At 41.7% G+C, this 20,854-nt stretch overlaps 1 protein-coding gene across 2 annotated transcripts; it reads right to left on the bottom strand.

Moving 5' to 3' along the window:
* Window positions 1–5,244: 5,244 nt before the first annotated feature.
* Window positions 5,245–15,688, bottom strand: ARGLU1 (arginine and glutamate rich 1). Of its 2 annotated transcripts, none has more exons than XM_064440608.1 (4): window positions 15,058–15,681; window positions 10,410–10,635; window positions 8,000–8,083; window positions 5,245–6,709 (listed from the first exon to the last, which is right to left on the bottom strand). In XM_064440608.1, exons 1-4 carry the CDS (start codon window positions 15,411–15,413, stop codon window positions 6,545–6,547), a joined length of 831 nt encoding a protein of 276 aa, XP_064296678.1. In that variant the 5' UTR covers window positions 15,414–15,681; the 3' UTR covers window positions 5,245–6,544. The 2 variants fall into 2 exon arrangements, 1 of the variants encoding a protein (XP_064296678.1); XR_010371097.1 differs by having other exon boundaries at window positions 6,568–6,709; window positions 8,000–8,568; window positions 15,058–15,688.
* Window positions 15,689–20,854: the final 5,166 nt, after the last annotated feature.

Genomic DNA, 20,854 nt, shown 5'->3' with positions numbered 1-20,854 from the left:
TGTAAAGCGAAGGGGGTTACCGAATTTCTTCCGGTAGGGATTTCTTGCCGAAATTGTATCTGCAGAAAGGAGTAAAAGTTAAATCCCAGGAAATTACGGCGCGCGCTCTGTCATTTCCCCACCTTTTAGTTAAGGCGTGCAAAGAACGTGCTGCGAAAGACCGTAGCAAAGAGCCAATTTCGTTTAATTTTATTCCCGAAGAAAGACGGGCATTTATTTCAAAAATCAGGTTAGTGGTGATGCTCGTTCGGCTTTTGGACGAACGCGAAGAAGCCCTTATAAGGAAAACGGCTGGCGCTGTGATTTGTTTTCCTGATCAATAGGGAAGAAAATGATCACTTCCCACCGCTTTTTAAGCCAGGCTGGTGTTCCAGCCTTCGCCGCCCTGCCTGGCGGAGCCCGCTCGCAAGAGAAGGGAACGGAGATTTGAGGCGCGCTCGATGCCCCATAGATTTTGTGTTAATTGTGTTTGGTAGTTGTCTAATGAAACCTACCGCTCAAGGAAACAAGGAAAACAGTTTGCTTTTCACACAAAACATCGAATACGTTTTAAGTAAACTGCTTAATTAAATTTAATTTGCAGTGAGGAAGGAATTGCAGATCCGGCGACGCAATTTGGTGGAAAAGGCTCTGATTCCCAGGACGGAAATTTAGCGCTCAAGTGGGAGGCAGAGATTGGGTATCTATGCGCACCGAGGGGCATCAAAGGCGAGCTTCGCCCAGTGAGGGGAGGAAAGGACTTAATTATTAAACTTTTAAACAAATGTGTGGTGTGTATCCAGTCGTGAAGCAACGTAAACACTGAGCCTGATAAATGCTTCTAGCGACGGAGACGTGTAAAATGGGTTTACCTCAATTTTGTGGTGCTGCTTCTTCTGTTTGTTTTGAAGCAAAAGGTTACGAGCGGTGTTTTGTAAAAGCTGTGAGTAAACTGTGACCTCTAACTCTCCGTATCCTTGCTTTAAGTAAACCAGAGGAAATGAAGAGCCCTGGTATTGTCTGAAAATATCCTCCTGCAGCTAAATATATCACTCGACTTCTATTGTCCAGCGGCTAATCATTTTACGTAAATACAGCTGTTTTACTCTACTCTCCAGCATCCTACTGATGCACCCCGTAGGTGTATTAAAATCCGCGGTAATAAAATCACGTTTAAGCAAAAATCTAGAGGGAAAACGGGAACTTATCTCCGAGATAACCCAAGCAACAAAGGTTAAGGCATCCAGAGAAACGCGGGCTCGGTGGTTACCCCGCTCAGCTCACCCTTTTTGCCCGGGGGGGGCCCGATCCCCGCGGCTGGGCTCGGGGCGGGGGACGCGCTTTTTTTGCGCCTCCGAGTTACTTGCGGGGATGGGGCCGGGAGCGGGGGGGGGGGGGGGGGGGGGGGGGGGCGCGGAGCACCGGGGCAGCCACCGTGCGATCGGCCCCGGCCCCCCGCCGCATCGGCCTCCCGCTTTCCCATCTCTCTTGCGAGGAGCAGCAGGAATCGCCTCGGACAGGGAGGAAAAGTGGGGGTACGGGTTGGGGGCGGGGGCGGGGGGCGGATAAACGCAGAAAAGCTCACAGATATTCGGAAGTTCGCAATGGGCTTCGGCCGCAGCCGCGGCTGCTCTGGGGGCCCTCTCAGGAGGAGGGCCCGGCGGGGACTTCGGGTTTCGCGGGGAACGCGGTTTCCCGGCAGACGATCCGGCAGGGGACAGGCATTTTTTTTTGGGGGGGGGGGGGGGGCGGAGATCCTGCCGCCGCCGTGGGAGCGGTGCCGCGGCCCCCATGCGCCCAGGCGGCCCGGCTCGGACGGACGGACGGACGGACGGATGAGCGGGGCCAGCGAGCAGGTGAGACCTGCCTTGCCCTCTACCTTCAGGGAAAAACCGGGGCTCTGCCCTTTGCGCCGCTTAAAGCTTTTTATTTCCTGCACTTCAGGCGGCCTCACAGCAAAAACCGGGTTTGTCGCCGAATAACCCGTTTCGGCTCCTTCCCGACAGCGGTGTGGGCAATAATTACATAGATACTGGCTCTGGTCTTAGAAATCTGTAACAAAAAGGCAGCTAATCTGAATGGGATCAGGATTGGGCCCACAACCCCCGATTCTCTGTTAAAAGTTGCTCTAAACATCGGCAATGAGAAGGACGTGAAAATTTTTTATTGAGCGGAAAAGCCCACCGTCATTCATCATTATGTGAAAATTTACCAGTTACGAAAGTCGAAAGGAGATAACTCGATACAGTTACTGCTAAATTGAATAAAGACAAATGATCGCGTGATTGACACGTACTGATTTAAAAGGATTGTTTATTTGTACAAAAGGCCAAGCATGCCGGATACTTGTAACAGCCCCTGAAATACCATTCACACCATAACAATGCATTTTCTGCAATTATGGTAGAGTACATATCTAGACGTTTATCTGTCTTCTCCATGTCTGTTTTATAACCACAATTTTTGGTTAACCATGCTTCCTAGAAAACGAGCTTAGCTCCTCCTAAACACAGCCCTAGAATTCAAGCAGCCTCATGATAAAAAGCAGAGAAGTTGGTACATCCTAACCATGCACTTTAATCCTCTGACTTTTTTCCACCAGTTCTCAGTATCGCTCTGGGAAAACAAACATTCTGACGTTAATTTGCGGTCTGCAATGAGATTATGTGGGGTGGGAATCAAACCTCTGCTACATGACCAGCCTTTTGTGCGGGTTTATGTGCCCTCGTGCGGAGCTGGCCGCTGAGCCAGCGTAACCCTTGGTTCTGCGCGTCAGTCCAGGAAAGACGAGAGGGAGCGTTAGGTTGTTCAGCACGGAAATGTCACCAGAGGCTCAGCGCTGCTCAGCTGGCTAACAAAACAGAGGGGCATAACCCTGACAGTGCTTGCATTTGGCGGTAGGAGCATGACAACGGAACGGAGGTGCGTGAAAGTCATGGTTCAGCTCCAGCTGGACTGGCCTGTTGGTCCGAAACTGTACCAGCCTGGGCACTTTGACCGTATCCTCCTGCCTCGGAATGAGCCTTAGGCACACAGGCAACTCCACAGTTCTGTTCTGAAATAAATCACCTCTGCAATGCAAACCCAAAAGCGTTTTATCGACCTGAATTTCACCTGAACTTGCACCGAGTTGAGACCCTGTGATAACAACTAATCATTTGCCCCCTGCCTGCCGAAGGGACGACACATCTCCAAGTACTCTGAAAATGTTTAACGCGACACTTCATGCAGTTAAAAGTGAATCACAACGAACACCTTTGTATTTGGTGTCCATACAAAAAATGACACCAAACCCCAGGACAGGACAATCGTAAGGGGGCAGGTTAATAGCGTCAGAAAGAGGGGTCTGTGGTCACGTCAGCAAGGGCGACAGGCAGGGTGAGGTGCACGAGGTGGCAGAGCTTAAGAGAAGAGACAATGAAGACGGATCCTTCTTTTTCAAGACGAGATAGGAGCAGATGAAGTATTGATACTTTAGCAAGATAATACTGACATATCTATCTACACATAGGTATGCAGTCCCTTGGCAGCTTAGACATCTCGCCAACCTAATTGTCTCTGCTTTGCTAAGCTTCAAGGACACCAACGCGTTTCGCAGCAGTCAGCTTTCCCCTTCCACTTGGAAGAATGATGGTAATGAACACGGGAAGTTCGAAGGGCAGTTTAACAAATCTCCAAAGTAACAGTGCACTGCTAGGATACTGCTGCAAGGCCTCCCGCCCTCCTGCCCCTGCCGGCTATTTGCGTTGTTCCGTATTAAAATAATTCTCCAGGACACTTAATGAAGAGGAGTTGGGAAAACTTGAGGCCTCTTCTGTCACAAGGGAAATGAACACTGCTTGAGGTAGGTGGCAACAAAACAGCCCCCCTGACTCTCTTGGCGGGGGGAAGGACCACAGCCCCCCCCCCCCCCCCCCCCCCCAAAAAAAAAACCCCAAACCAGAACGCAAAATTGTCTAAATAAAATTTGAACTTCAAACTGGAATAAAATAAAAATTAAACACCCAACATTTCTCACAGCAATTTCTCCAAGGAGGTTAATACCCTTATGTAGACACCACCCCCCCAGCTCATACTCAGCTTAATCGCTACCCAAACGTCTATGTTCTAACCTACTTTGCACTAGATGCGTATCAAGTTTTAAGGGAATATAAGAACATCTCAAGCTCTTATCATCAAATGCCCCCCTCCTGAACTGTGTGCACCTCGTCCTTCTCCCTGAAATCAACAGCACCCCCTAAGCCCTACAGTGATTTTTACAAAGAAAGAAAAGCCCAGAATAATGCAAATGTGACAGTCACCCACACCAGCTCTACAAAAAGCTGTCCGAGAAATTCAGAAGGCTTTAGGACAGCAAAGAGTGGTTTCTACCAGCTAAACGTCTGCCCCAACAACAACAACGGCAAGACAGATATAGCCGTTTTCCCGTTTCTGAGGGCTGGGGGAAGGAAAGCCCGGTAGGGAGGTGCGGAATGGCAGAAAGGGCGATCCGAGTGTGGTTGGACATTTCGTCCACGCAGCACTCCTGAAGGTGTGACAGAACAAAGCCTAAGCCTCTGCAAGGTCCAGCGCAAGGAACAGCCGCTACTATTTAACAGGAAATTAGCTATGTAGAACCAAATGTTTTGATACCACAGCTGCGTGTATGAGAACTTAGCTTCTTGCTTCTAGAAGAGGAGAGGAAACAAAAATGCATAGGTCTGTTTTGAGTATTGACTTTTAATAGCTTGTTTCTCATACGGGAACAGGGGATGTTTTCTGTTTTAGAAATACAGGTATCAGTTGAGCTTTAAATACAGCCTGCTCCTGCCGACAGGTCACGTACACGGTTTATTTGGCTTCAGCTTTTGTTTTTATGCATTAAGCAACCTTCAACCTTCTTTTTGTAACACAATATATAGACAAATTTAAGTACAGTAATAGCGTAGGTATTTTACTGTTTTCACATTTTCCTTGACATACTGGACAAAGCGATACACATCCATCTGCCCCCAAGCCCAGGTTTCACAGAAAGCACACTGGATACCGCTTTCAGTGGCACCCTCGGCTTGCTCCCACATTTAATTTGCCAAATCGAGAGAAACAGACTCTTTGGGAATAATTTCCAACTTTGCCCAGTGACATTCAAATGCTGCTGCCAACCTTCATTTTACAGTTACTACAGATGTTGCATACCGACAGGAAACAGAAAGTTTTAGAACTGGACAAGCTATAGTAATCCAGGATTTGGTAGAAGAATTATATACAAAAAGGGGACTTCATATATAGTTTTCAATCTGTAGTTTAATTTTTCAAAATAAAACCTGTATATATAAATTGATAACATTCAAGATCTGTGTATGAACAACAGTAGCTTTCTGGCTAAAACAATGTATTTAGACAGAATCTCACTTTCTGTTTTTCACTTCAAGTATGCTAGCCGGTCCAGTCCTTTGGGGAAAAAAAAAAAACCAACCACTTCCACTTTTAAATCCTTTAGGATCCATCAAATTCATTATATGGAAATGACCTTAACTTATACAATATACCGTATTATGAAGCGAACTGAAGGGGATTAGATACTGAAGTATCGGCCCGGGGTGCAATAAGCCATACAGCTGTTTAAACATGATACTACAGCTGAAATAAGTCTCTGTCAGAATAAAACCCAACATTCATGAAAAGAGCAGCAGCCATCAAAAACATTCACAACTGCAGGGATTTTGTACTGTGTGTAATTTTGCATTCTAAGTTGGAGAAGCCACAATAGTTTAAAGCAAAATTTAAGAAAAAAATACCACTATAGTCTTGAATTTAATAATGTGAATTTGTCACTGTTATAGCTGTTTATAGAAGTGTACTAAAAAAATTTACTTAAACATATGAATTTAAGACTTTCACTTTATTCAGCAAATTGGTTTATTTACACAATGGGGAACGCTGGTTGAATGCTGTCAATGTAATAAAAACAAATCTAACAGAGACAATACTGAACTCTATGTATTCATAGCAGAAATGACAAACTATTTCCTTACCTGTATCAGGAACATCAAGCGCAACAATGGGACAGTATCATAGGACACTGATTTAACAATAAACCACAGAGGTCCAGTAATACTATGGCAATTTACTCATGTATTTACTGACTTTAAAAAAAAAAAAAAATTAAAAGTCAGCAATACCCAGTATAAAGTTCTGTCAATTATCAGAGTCAAACTCTGAGGAGTAGGTCAGTAAATCCTTATCAGATCATCCACAATTCATAGGGTGACCTGATCTGCTTCAGACCACTAGTACAGAAACAAAATTGATGAAAACAAATTACCCTCTAAAAGGCAACAATGATCTGATAAGGGTTTAACTTAATGGAAGTTTTTTTTAAAAAATTAAGAATTGCAGAGCACAGCCCCTATTAGAACAAGCTAACTTTCCAGACTTTCAAAAAAGAAAAAAAAAAAAATTGAGAGGGAAAAAAAAAAACCACTTCAACATGAAGCTACCATACAAAGTTCTTCTTTCGTTTTGCTTTTTTGTTGGGTTTTTTTTGTTTGTTTGTTTCATTTTTTTAAGAGTTCAGAGCTGCAATTTAATCCTGGCTTTTTAGTGAGAAGGACAGTTTTGGCCTAGACTTCCCTTTGCCCAGGATAATTTTTTGCTCTTCCTTTTGCTGACGTTGTCTCTCTTGTTCTAGTTTCATCCTCTCCTCATGAATCTTTCTTTGTTCTTCAACAATTTTCAATTGTTCTTCAGCCTATATATGAAAATGGTAGAATTTAGGCCAGCATATTTTGTAGTCATAAAAGCAATTTACAAGTCCGTATTAACTTCCAAACAGGTCCAATCCTGCATAGTTATGTAAGCAGTTCTACCTGAGCTAGATGCCGTGGTTGGTTTCAGTGAAACTATTTATAAAATGGTTATTTGAATTTCTTCTTCAACTCTTCTTCAATTTGAATTGAGTTTAGAAGAAACACTTGAAAACTCTGTACAGCTAACTCCTCCAAATCTTGAGTGCTTACATGCAACGTTTTTCAGCATTGCTTTGCAAACAACACATTGCATTTTAGTTAAGGAAGTCGGTGTAGATATAGAGAAGCTCCCCGACACCCGTCACGTGTCAGATGAAGGCACAACATAATGAAGTAACAGAACTTCAAACAGAAGTCTCCCCACTCCAAAACCCATCTGAAAACCCTCTGTAATTAAAAGCCATCTTTACTTGGTTGGTAACAAGTCATTCCTTACACTGACTTACGGTTCTTAAAGCTCTTCCAATGGTCTTCTAAAGGTGCTTATTTTGTTCATTACGTCAGTTAATACTTTAAATTTTCCTATTTGTCCCATTTCCACCATATGAGGTTGGGAAAAGGGTAAAACAGATCTAAAGCAGATGTCATTCAAGCAAAGAGTTTTAAGAAGCATCACCTTTACCTGAAAAAGGTGCAATTACTTGGGTAACTGAAACCAACAGAGTTCAGTCAGGATTTGGAAGAAGCTTAGTTTGGTTTATCATTGATTGATTAGGATCAGCTAAATCATACTGTATGTTCTCATGAGGCAGGCACCTGCTTAAATAGGCTTGGAGACCAACATAAGCTAGACTTCTATAACCGAGACATCTTAAGCTTATGCTGAAAGTCCCTTTCAGCACTTGTACGGCAACATTATACTAGTCTCAAATCCAGTTTGTACTTGTCCTGCTCAACGGAACAGAATTAATCGCCTCTGTTCTAGAAACTGAACGTGTTTGCAAACTGACTTCAACCTTTCCTGTCAGATATAGTTAAAGCGTACTTTTTAAATTCTGAAGGCAGCTATCTTCCTCTAAATTAACTGCACCTGAACTATTTTTTCAGACTAGCATCACTGCTAAGGATCTGGTCTCTTATGCTCAAGGGAAGGACAGCAGCACTGCTGACATAACCGGCAATAGACAAGTTAAAACCCTAGAAAGGGTCGATTTGTTTATTGTAATTGTGTTGCAAAGCAGGCAGAGGGACCTGTATTTCCCTACAGAACTGTTAACTGCATCTTCACATACCAGTTTAGCTTGTGCTTCTGCAATTTTTCGATTATTCTCTTCTAGTATTCGCTCTAGTTCCTCACGCTTTGCACGCTCTTCTTCCTAAATGGGAGGACAGGGCAAGATATTAGTAAAGTAAAATATTTATCTCTGCATGTTCACTAATCTTTCTCAGAATTCTTTTGTGAACTGACTTAAAGTGGCAGCCTTATAGCCACCTATTTTGTCTCACAACGGTAAATTGTGCAGCCACTAAAACTGGTTTCTAGTACTCAATTTACATCATCCCGCCCAGTCCAAACAGCAACCAACTAAACCCTCCCTAATCATAGAATCCTGACAATTTATTACTAGAATTTTAATATCACACAAATCAACAAGGACAACTACAAAAACTGGATAGTATTTACCAAATTAAAAAGTAATATAGAAAATATAAATAAAGTGAATAGTTTGTCTCACCAATTAAGTATACCTACGTATTCTTTACCTATACTCCTTTAATCAGCATTAAAAGTTGAATATTTACTGTCTTGTCCAGTGTCCTGCAGAGTGTGCTCCTCGGCTGCCATACGCGCCAGCTTCCTCTTTAAAATGATTTGTACTGTTAGCTTGGCAATACCTGCATCAGCAGCTCAACCATTTATAAAGAAACAACATACAAGGAAGGCTGAGCTGAGGAATGCAGATGTTTATGATAAGAAGGAACAAAAATATGTAAATCATTCCTAAGGCAAACAATTAATAAGAAAAATACATTTACTGTTAGTGAAAAATACAAATGGTAATCCATACTTCATGGAGCTATGGGCTTCTTTCATGGGGAGAATGGACTTTACATTCAGTATTTTGACAATTTTAAGACAGCTGAAACTGTCATTTGCAGTCTGAACTTGGAACTCAGGAGTCCAGGGAAGGCAAGATCAGGAAATAAAGCCTTGTAATTGTTGCTTTCTTGGTGAATTTTATGGAACTCTGTTATGCGACTCATAAATATGAAGACTGCGTGAAAGTTTGAGGTGTTTCAGTTCACGTAATATATATCCAAATTATTTTAATATTTGGTAGGTTTAAAGTTAGCCAGAGGTTTGTGTCTGTGTAAGAAAAAAAAGTTAATACGAACAAAGCAAGCATACGAAGAGAAAACTTCTTACTATGACTAGTAACCAGCTACTAGCTAGCACACTTCACTCCAGGCATGGAAGTTTATTCTGGGTTACAAAGAACTGATGGGTCGTCTTCACGTTGCACTGACAATAGCAAAAATACTTAAAAAAAAAAAAAAGGTCATCCATCTGCTCAAATGAAAGCCTCGTACACAAAGCATTTGCTGACTACAGACATTTAAATTCAACTTCAAGTCTTTGATAGTTAAGATTTGAATTTGCAAAACAAGTGTAATTTAATATTCTTAATAATTTCTTGTAACTCAGTGTTCTGGGCTTTTTTTTTTTAAAGTTTAAGATATTATGTGACAGACGCGTCACATTTAGTATGAAGGGGAAAGCTTCTTTGCTACTGTCTTTCCTTTTGTAAGCCAATCAAAATATTAATTTAAAATAAACTGTGTAGGAGGTACAGAGTGAAAAAGGCATTTGAGTCTTATGACTGTTTAGCACAAATTTCCTTTATGGTTTAAAGTTTGTCTCGAAATTTCTGGATCCTGGAATGATTGGTGCAGGCAGGCATCAAAGCCTTTAGTAGCAAATTACTGTCTCACAGAAAGACATTTTCAGCTTCTGCTCCAGCTGCTGATTAAAAAAAACACCCAAGTCACATGTTCAGCTTGACTTCAGACAAGGGCAACCTGCTCTTTTATAACTTCTAGGGAAAAAAAAAAGGAGTTGTTAGTAGTTATTAAAAATTGATATGACTTGGACATAGATCCTTCGTGAAGACGTGGATGGGCTTATGCTCGAAGTCCCAGAATTAGTCCAATGTATGCTCAAAGAAAACATTCATTTTAAATGAAGAGTAAGAAACCTATTTGTTAAAGACAGGTACTGCAGCTCACTGCTGGACCCTGCTTTTTGCCTGACTGAAGGCAAAAGCCTCTTACAGTCTAGGTAAACAAAATGAAACAAATGAAGGATACATAATTACAGTTTTTTAATACACTTCCCCAAAAATGAAAGGACCGCTGATAAATCCTGCAGCCATGGCAAAAGTTTCAAACAATTCTGAAATATGTAGGTCAGTTCCATTAAAAATCAAGTATCCTTGTTCAGGTTTTAGGAGAATAACTGTTTAAGTATCAGTGAGCTCCTCTGAATAGGCTAGAAATTAAGTTTCGCAGCAATGCAAGTTTATACGAGAAGGGAATTAGATTTGCTGTATTCCATCTCTTTCTGAACCGAACAGGAGGCACAAACCGACACTGAAAGTTTTGCCATGGACTGTCTCTACTTTCCAAACGACCGAGCGTTACCTCTCTGGCTTTTTGTGCTGCAAGTTCAGCTTGTCGCTGTCGCTCGAGTTCTTCGAGCAACTGTTTTTCCATGATGCGCTTAGCCTCCTCCACCCTGCGGAGAACCTCTCGCTCAATCTCATCCTTCCTTTTCTCCAACTCTTCTTCTACACGTTTAGCCACGAGCTCTTCTACTCTTCGAGCAGTTTCTTCCTCTATGAGTTTCTCTTCAATTTCTTGTTGACGACTAGAAAATGCAAACATGAGGATTACCTTTTTAATCAATAAAGAATGGTTGCATCGAAACAATCTCTTGCAAATACACAGCATCAGCCACGCTACCGAATCAACTTTTTAAGAGTCTTATCCCTTATACAGACAGATCATAAATTTAAAGAATGTTTCGCCCTACATTTAAGGAAAGTAAATATTCAGGCAACCAGTGTTCCTACCACAGGGAACCTGCTCATTCAGACCACACCATGTTTAGCATCTCTCCATATCTCATGACACCAAGATTAAGATGACCCCTTATCATACTACTACTTGATCATTTTTAGGGAAAAAAAGAAAACAAAAATCTCCCAATTTTGGCTGTCTTTCACCCTTTAGGAACTTAAATGGTCTCAATTTTAAGCCACACATAGCAAGAGTATCTTGTGAAATCTTGTCTTTAAGCCACCGCCCCAGAGGCACCAAACTAATCTCTAATAACAAAAATAGAAGACAGATGCAATAAAATTTGTAACTTGAATATTTTAATAAGAATTCCAGGTGTTGTTTCTGTAATCTTGTTATCCAATAATTTACCTTACTGAATTGAAAATACTTCAGCTCTCCTTAACTTCTTTACTGCAGCACTCTGTTTCTATCATAATTATCCAAAACAAAATATACCAAGTGCTAAATAAATCCTTGCAACCTTTACAGTTTTCCATGTTCTGAATTTTGGAAGTATTTTCAAATGTCTTCTTGTTTTTATTTTGGTTTAGCAGCAGCATTATCACTTAGCCTGATCACTCTTTTAAGTTTTCATTTAAAAGGATACAAAAAGATTAGGTCAATTTGCAGGTTTATTACCAAGTGCAGAAAAAAATCCCTTTCCGGGTAGTAAACACTATTATGATATGACAATTAGATATCCAAAGATCAACAAAAATGTATACTGTATAGCTAGGTTTCATATAGAACTATTTATTTCAAATTATTATGGGCTTTGGGGAGAAGGTTGCTCTTTTCTAACCTTGAAACTGAACTTTAAGTATTCCATGAAGTAAGGAACAATCTTATAAAGTTATCTTCTTGCCTGTCAGCACCAGAAATCCATGATTTAGAGTAACAACAACCGTGGTAATATCCTAATCACATGTCATTTCATAATCTTATTAAGATACATAAACCCAGCTTTGATTAAAACCAAAAAGTTACAGGATTTACTAACTTTTAGATTTCCTCAGTGTACAATTTGCAAACATGCAATAGGAAATAATAAAGCATGATTACTGATCTAGATAAACACGAGGTGAAAGGCTCCTAAATTCCCCTTTTTCATGTATAAACTTTTCAAAAGCATGCCAAACACAATGGATAGTGTGCCTCCTTCAGTAAAAAGTCTTGGAACCCCCAACGCAATCATTCAGCCCCAGAAGACAAATTTTAACCTTCCATTCCTCAAGAGAGAGCAAATGTATTCTGTGACACATTAGGGCAGCATTCACTTTTCCTAAAGCGACACAAAATACCTTGAGGCGAATTTTTTCAGTTAAAAAAAAACAACCAACCACCAAGGCCACCACTATCCTGAAAAACATACCCACCCCATTCTGTTAGTGTGCCTCTGCCAAGCCACAACTAAATACTGCCCTTTTTGGGTGGAAGATGGGGGAGGGGTCAAAAGTTTAAAAGATGAATTTTTAAGCACCCTTTAAACACAAAATAGCCTTTTATTTCTGAAGGTTTTTCGTCCCTCTTACGGGTATTTATTCAGCAGTGGGTACTCTCACTGTCCTGGACATAGCTGTAAGCTGTATCAGTACGAGGCTGATCTACAGAAGTCATTTTCAGAAAGCTCATATTCACATGGTTTATTCCAACTATTTTAGCTTTACACTTAACATTAGGGAAATCTTGAATAAAAGTTAGCTAACTGAATAAATATAGTACATAGTTATAAAAAATCCTGACATTCATGTCTGAAATAAGTTTTCAAATATGCTCAGCAACTGATGATGTCCTCAAATTAAGCACTGTGTCTGCACACGTTTCATTCTTCTCACCCCAATAAATTCTGTTCAAATTTAATTAAACAAAGCAAATGTATCTTTTCACTTTCATAGGCATTGGCAACATTACAAATACATAATAACTGTCCAGTGTAAACAACCACATTGCTTGAAACACTAGAAAGACATGAAACAGAAGTAAAAATTTAATCTCAATGTTAATTTATAAGACCAACTTGTGCCTATGGATAAAGATAATACACTTCCAATCAATGGCTTTGAGTTTATCAAGAAAATCAAACTATAAACACAGATATAAATTTCAACAATTTATTCTGTAGTTTACAACAACTATTCATTCTTTCTTTAAGTCGCATGAACTTACAGTATTTTATTTAGAGGTATAGTTTATCATCTGACCTACTGAGCCATGACTCCAGAGAAACAGTTAAGTCATTAATGTAAAAATATTTTTAGTATGTTCCATTTACTCCTTAAAAACTCATTTTATAAAGTCTGCAGAAAGGAAGCTGCTTACATTTCAGCAGATTTCCGAGTAAAAAAGATGTCATATTTGCAAGGCCTTTCTAGAAAACTAGCATTATAGGAAAAATTTAGTTAGCAAGAAAGTAGTTCTTTCCTTCACTAACATGAGTATATACTAAAATACATAACACTGTTTACAGATAACTTAGTCAAATACCACAGTTTTCTGTTGTATGAAGTTTTTTTGCCTTTTCTTTTTGAAATTTAAAGTGTATTCTAGAAGCATCAAATTCTATACCAAATCTTTTCCAATATTGTTTCTCCCTCAGAAGTTTACTATTCTGTTGCCAATATCACTCAAATGTCATTTTCCTCCTATACAGACTTTTAGTATTCTAAAATTTCAAAGCTAACATATAGAAAACTTACTTCAGAAAATAGTTATATATGTTGCTGTATCTAATATTATTGAATGAGCTACAGTTCATTCCATTTCAATTTGAACACTCCCATCAAAAAAATAAAATTAGACATATTATTTAAAAATTATAAACACTTCATTTTCCACTGGCACTTGAAGAGATCCTCTCCCAACTTTTAAAGTCTGGATACAGACTAACCATAAAATTCTCCACTAAGTCTAACACGATTTAATATTTTAAGGTAGATAATATTTGTTATTTGTGTAATGTTCTCTCTCTTCAATCTTCAAATCCATTTACATATCGTTTAAAAGAATATCTATGAACTAAAATAGCTCCAGAATACTAAGATACACTATTCACTGTATTCTCGTATTAAGCACATTTTAATCCTTCTTCCCAGATACACACGGAAGATTTTTAGCAATTTAGGCACTAGATAAAACTACAAACCACAAAACTAGGGTCAGTAACTCAAAAAGCCTTCAACATTTTCACCTGTGTTTGTGTTGCTATACAACTTTTCGGTGACATTGCTGTCAAATTCTGAAGTTCGCAAGGGAGATCAACAACAAACAACAACGAAAGCAACAACTCAGGAGGCTCAAGCCTTCTGAACTACAGTTAATATTTCGTTAGGACAATATCGCTGAAACGAAACCCAAAGCTCCATCTGAGAATTAACAGAACTCGTTGGCCTCACACGTACAAACAAGTGCTATTTCTGGATTCAGTGCTCTAACGAGCGAGGGTAACATCCAAAGAACAAGAATCACTTTATCACGACTGTTAAAACCCTCGTTATCTCTGCTGCATAAAGGTCTCCTTCACAACAATATTGCTAAACCACTTAACGCACATGCAACGTTCATTAAAATAAAATTTATCTATCTCTGTAGACTTCATAAATAATCACGTTCCCCATAACGAAAACTGAAAAAGGAGGTTTCAAATGAAACAAGTCACCGGATCTCACTGTCCCATTTGGCATTTAAAAAAAAAACAAACACCAAACCAAAACCCCAGCCCAAACCCTCGGCGTTAGTACAATCGTTGCATGCCATTTCTTAAAACCCTCAGTCGAGGAACTCTAGATGCCTCCGCTCGACGCACAGCAAGAAGCCAGCTCCACGCAAAAAAGGGGAGGGGCAGGCGGTGTGGCAGCGGCACAAAGCCTGCGGGGCCCGGGGGCCGCCGCTGCCGCCGCCGAGAGAAGTTTAGGAGGAGCGCAGGAGAGCGGCGGCAGAGGGGAGGCGAGCAGAGCCGGCCGGCAGGCAGCGATGGAGGCAGGCAGGCAGCCGCGGGCTCGCACCCCGAGGGGGCGGCTTCTCGGGCACCGGAGGGAGCGGGCCTTTAGGAAAGGGAAGGATGGCGGGAAAACAGGCAGAAGTTAGGCCTCGGCGAGGGCCTAAGCGCTTCAGTCCCCGGGCCTGGAGGAGGAAGGCGCGGACAGGACGGCACCGGGGCGACGAGCATTCTGCTGCCTCTCCTCCCCCCTCCCTCTCATCCCCCCCCTCCCGCCCCCGGCCCGGGGCTCACATTTTCCGCTGCCGCTCGAACTCCGCTTTTTTCTCCTCCTCCTCCCGCTTCTGCTTCTCGTCTAGGCTGCTGCGCTTGCTCACCGTGCGCCCGAAGATGTCGATGCGGTCGGGCGGGGAGGAGGCACGATCGCGCTCCCGCTCCCGATCGCGGCGGGAGGAGGGGGCCGTGTTGGAGCGGGAACGGGAGCGGGACTCCCGGCGGCGGTTCCGCTTGCTCTCACGGGACTTGGAGCGCTTCCGCGCCCGCTCCTTCTCCCGGGAGCGGGACCGTGATCGGCTCCGGTTCTTCTTGTTGTGCTTGGAGCTCTTGGTGTGCTTCGAGCGGGAGGAGCTCCGGCTGCGGGACCGACCCATCCCGGCTGAAGAGAGGAGAGCAGAGAGGCCGCGCCGGCGACCGCCCGACCACCCCCACCCCCTTCGCTAGCGGCACCCGAGGGAGGTGCGGGGAGGCTCTGCACGCATCGGCACCGCCCGGGCGGGCCCCTCGTCCTCTTCCCTTCCCGCCGCTCCGCGCCGCGAGGAGAAGGAACAGGCCCCCAAAGCAGGAGCGACTCCGGGCGCAGGCAAGATGGCGGCCCTGGCAGAGCGGTGACTCTCCTCTTCCGCCCCACAATGCACCGCGACGCCTTCGAGCCGTTCGCTCCCCCTCCCCCGCCTTCGGCCTTGCGCCGGAGGAGCGCGAAAGCACTCGGTAATGTTCGGCAGCCAATGGCGGGGAGGAAACCCCGTCAGCCAGCGCTTCCCCTTCGCGCATGCGCGCAGCCCGCTCCCGGTGCGCGGCAGCCGCCGCTGCTGGGGACCTTGCGCGGAGGCAATATGGGGCCGGGCCTCCGGGGGTCAGCCACTGCTCCGCTTGCCTCTGCCCCCAGCCCTCAGCAGCAGTGATGGCAGCCTCTTAAAGAGCCCTGGGGGCTGTCTGTGTGTCTGTCAGGCTTAGGAGGGAAAGGTAAGGGGCGGGGGGGGGGCTCCGGGCGTTTGGAGGTCCCTGCAGCCCGGAGGCCTCGGGAGCCGGCCAGGGACGGCCCCGTCCCTGGGCCCCCCCCGCCGCCGGTGTCCCCGGCGCGCGCTCTGCGGGGAGCTGCCGCCTGCGGGAGCAGCCCCGCGGCCACCAGTCACCGGATTTTTCTTTAATAGAAGTTTTTTTCAAGCTTTGACTTTTTTGTTGTGTTTTTGATTTTTGTTTTGACATAGGAGACAGAGAGAATCTATCAGTACAGATCAAGGAAGCTAAGAAAAACATTTAAACTTCCCAACAAATTATCAAAATTAGTTTTTCCGAGTCCTCTGTTTAACCACATAGTTACTGGGATGTGTTTCGTTATAGCTCATTTCTGACGTGGCACAATGAATGGGTCTTCTGACTGTATTTAGGGTGAGTTTACCTCTACAGGTTATTGTCCTTTGTTTACAACAGGTGTGTAGGCAAAGGAAGCAGCTTCAGGTCAGTGGGAGAGTATGAACTAGTAGTTCGGTAGGTATCTCTGTACGAGGTTTTTACCTCAGTTCTGCCATGAATGTAGAATTCAGAGATGAATTCTGCCACAACAAAACTTGCAACTGATGTTATTCTCGATTTCAGGTGAACTGGTGCAAGCTACAGGTAGTTAAGCCTGCTCTTTACTGTCAGTGGAACTCGCCTCTGTGACATCTTTCACAATTTGTGTTCCTTTTGTAAAAATAGGTCTACATTATTAGTAAGTTTAATAGGTACATTTTACAAAACATTCCTTTAGTCACTGGACAAAATTCAAAAGTCTTTTCATCCAGTTCCCTTGTCTGACAGACTTGTCTTATTTTTCTTAAAGGAGAACTTTCTGACTTTGAAATTCAGACTTACTCTAATTAATACCAAAAATAAAGGCAACTGAAGCATCTTTCTGACAGACCGCTTTGCAAGTAACAGCAGAGTAATGGACATTGCGAAACCTGCATGGCAGGAATTCCGGAGTCATAGACCCTGGGAGCACTTGTTTGTCTCTAGCCCTGGGGAGGTTCATGCAACAGGTAACTAAGGAAGTTGACGATCAGATCTTTTAGCTCAGGACCAAGTAGGTTTGTTTCCAGTGGCATAATTTCTATAGCAGCTTGGCTACAATTGAGTACTGGAGCTTTTAAATTTGAATGATGCAACAGGTTCTGATTAAAAGTTCTATCATCATTTTATTAGTACTGCATTCCATATTGGATGTACCAAAACTGACCTGCAATGTAGGAAGGGGAAAAAAAAAGACATCATTAATTGTTTTACAGTCAGTTGTAAGTATAAATTAATTTTTAAAGTATCCACCAGAAACTTGGTAAAAATCACTATTAACAGAACCTACATCTAGCACCTTGGTTGTCTGAAGAAATACCATTTTGAACTGCAGAATTCTAGTCCTATTTAGTAATATTGATTCATCAACTATAATATGCAGTATACAATGTTTTATAAGAACAGCTCATGGTGGTAGATTGTGTGGAATGAAGAAAATATATAGTATGGTGTAATGAAATAATTTTCCCAATCCATTTTTGTATTGCTCCACCTCAGTTTTTTGAAAACTCCTGAATTAATAAGAGCATGAGATTTTTAATATCTATACTAGGTTAAGGTCATTAGTCCATTTCCTTTGTTATTTATTCTGGTACTTCTGGAAAAAGCTCGTTTTCCTTTTAAGAAATACATTCCTGACAGCTGACAGATTGGTAGAACATTCCTATCTGTGATTTCTTTTTTATTTTGAGGTTTGGTAGGATTTTTTTATCCTATCACCTTATTTTTCACAGCTTAATAGTAATAAAATATTAATATTTTGCCCCCCCAATATAATTACAATTGATATGGAATTACAGTACCAAAAGGAAATTTTAATAAAGTATAAATTTAAGAACCTTGTTTCATTAAGTAATTTCATTTCCTGTGTTCAGTTAATTGAAAAAGAAGATGGTCATTTCCCATGTCAGTTCCCTTTCAAAATTTTCAATATTTGATTAAACTTGTGCAATTTTTTCTGGATTAAATAATATTAAAGTTCTTAAGTTTTTAATCACATGTAAATCTGTGTATTATTCATGGTTTGGCAGCTATACTTCATTTATATGCACTCTTGTGTTTTTGCATTCTTTTTCTCCATTTTAATATATCTTGGTATATTAAAATGCATAATTTGCTTCTTTAAACAGTTGCCTTGGAGTTGGAAAACACCTTATTTGACAGCCAAATGGCGGCATAATTAAAGCACCTCACCCTTCTTTACCTGGGCTGCTATCATCACATGAAATCTCTCAACCCGTAGGCATTGGGGGATAGCCCTGTGGAGATGCTGCATTCTGATAATCTCCAGATCGTACCTGCTGTCACTTACACCATCACTTCTGTCATTAGCTGGGTCAAGAGGAATCTTGGGAGGTTGGAGGTAGAATGGTTTGTGTTAGTGTGGCACAGCTGGATGTAAGGTCTTTGTAATAGGTCTAAAATACAGGAACTCTGGAGGGTAAGCAGAGGAAGAAAGCAAAAGAACATAATAGGGTAAGGTGTTTGGTATATAATTTACTGTAGTCTGGCTCACAATAGTAAGAGGGCAGGAACAGCACAGAAGAGCTGAGTTCTTGGAAGAAAAAAAAAAAGTGGTTTAAATGTGTGTTGGTTCTTTCAAAGTAGCTATTTCAGATGGAGTTTATTACAAGGTCAGAAACTATGTGTACAGGGTTTGGTTTTTTTTGAAGTATGAGTCAGCGCTGTGATTCATGTCACATAGATCAGAGAAGCTATGCAGGTGTAGAAGTTGTATTACTTAATCATTTATTTTTTTTTTAACACCCAATGCCAAAGCTGCTTGTTTTGCTTATGCATTTTCTGTCAGATGCTTTGTTTCTCTTTTAGCGGCACTATGGAGTTGGGTGCTGCTAAGCTGCAGAGGTAGGGAGTTGAAGCATCTGGGAGACAGGCAGAACAGCTGTGAGGAAGGCATGGCAGGAGCATGGAACGGCTGGCAGAAAGGGAAGTCTCTTTTCTCAAACTTTAGAGAATAAGTCATTAAAACTACTGCTGCAACAGACTCCTTTGAAACAGGGAAAAAAAGAGTGTAGTTAGAAGAATGGAGAGGAAACCCCATACAATGAGAAATTAAATAAATGGAAAGGGTTTTCACATTGTACCTTTACAGAAAGGTTGGGTAGATTGTACACATAAGTATAGTTATTAGCTAAAATACTCCTTTTTTCCATATGTTCAGGTGACAATCATACCCTTGGAAAATGAATAATACTGTACAGAATGCTGTTGAAAGTGTTTTTTAATTTGGATATGAAAAAAGGCACAGCTTGAGTAATCAGAACTAGTATGTGGATATATGATGATCAAATTAATTCAAAACAATATCTATTTTCATTCTCATATGGATTTAGTTTTAGAAAATAAATAAAATTACCAAATCAGAATCAATGTGAGAATTTTAAAATTACATTAATTATCAATGTCAGAGGACATTTTACAATTTTTATGTAATGCCACTTACCACTTTTTTTAATGTTTGGACTACTTTCTTCTTTCTACATGGAAGGAGGAAAAAGGAATGTTCATTTGCTTGCTTTGTTCACATTGCTTAGTCCATTTAGGTCCTAAACAAAAGCAGTTAAATACTGTTAGAAGAGGCAAACGTAAGTTTCGATCACAACTTGAGATGCTTATCTGCAAGCTGTGTATCCATAGTGATATGCCTTCTTCTCATAGTGAGTATTTTTTGAAAATCATTGATATTATATGGAGTATGCAGATTTGATGTCACATATAAGTATTTATATCTGAACCTAAGACTTGGCTCGTTGACGACTGGCAGTAATAAAGATCCAACCAACCTTCTTCAGCAGCTGCATAATCGTGGAGCTACTTTAACTCTGTAGGCATATTCTGATTTATCTGAAAGACTTCATAGCAATTCTAGTGTTTGGTATGTGTAACTAGCCACTTAAGTCAATCAGAAATGAGTTGAAGTGTCATCTAAACCTCATGAGGGACTGATCCAGTGTGAATACTTAGATAATTCCCTTAAAAAAAAAAAAAAAACAACAAACAAACCAAAAACAAAAACCACCACCAAACCAGAGTAGCAAGGGACACTGTTATTCAAAACCGGGCTGCTCATGATCCAGTGGTTAGCATAGTGGTTAAACTAGTTGAACAAGCAAGAAAATTGGATTCAGGTGTGTCCTCATTCATATCAATGTCTCTTCCTTCCCAGGACAGTATGCTAATCACTAGGCCAGTGTCTAAGCTGGAAGAAGGTGGGAAGGGAGTTAGGGGCAAAGTCCCCTTCTGCTTCCTCAGTTGAAACCAAGTGGATCTCGCAAAATGGACACACTCGGATGCAGGAGGTGGAATGGTTGTAACCTAATGACTGTGGTACTCCGGAAAGGGGGGAGTGGTTTGCCCTGGATTTAAGTCTCTATTCAAAAGACTGGTTTTGAATTCTGTTAAATAATAATGAGAAAAGAAACAGGACTAATCTTGAGAGCTAGAGCACAAAACTTGGCATGTGCTGTTACTGCCTGGCTGTTGCATAACATGCCCCCTCCCACGGCAGCCTTGTCTCAAAAAGGGTGAGCCATGCTCAGTTCTTCAAAGGCTACTGTAGGCACTGCCCTCGGGAGAGGACTCAAATTTTTGGCTTCTCAACAGATGAAGATGCCACCCTTGCGGTGCTGACTCAGACACCTTGGCTTTAACGGGGTGACAGCAACGCCTCCTTGTACAGCATTTCCGCTTGGCTTGGTGACTCCTAGTTAGCATGTGTATTTCATGAGTTCCTAATTCT

The sequence above is a fragment of the Phalacrocorax carbo genome, chromosome 1 (assembly GCF_963921805.1).
Source record: "Phalacrocorax carbo chromosome 1, bPhaCar2.1, whole genome shotgun sequence".
Lineage (NCBI taxonomy): Eukaryota > Metazoa > Chordata > Aves > Suliformes > Phalacrocoracidae > Phalacrocorax > Phalacrocorax carbo.
This window is presented reverse-complemented; position numbering and strand designations above follow the sequence as displayed.

Excerpts from the sequence above, each read along its gene's own strand:
- ARGLU1 (XM_064440608.1), bottom strand. The coding sequence starts at position 15,413 with ATGGGTCGGTCCCGCAGCCGGAGCTCCTCCCGCTCGAAGCACACCAAG. Across the intron at positions 10,636-15,057 it reads TTCGAGCGGCAGCGGAAAAT|TCGTCAACAAGAAATTGAAG; the intron begins GTGAGCCCCGGG and ends TGCATTTTCTAG. Across the intron at positions 6,710-7,999 it reads CAGAAGCACAAGCTAAACTG|GCTGAAGAACAATTGAAAAT; the intron begins GTATGTGAAGAT and ends TTTCATATATAG.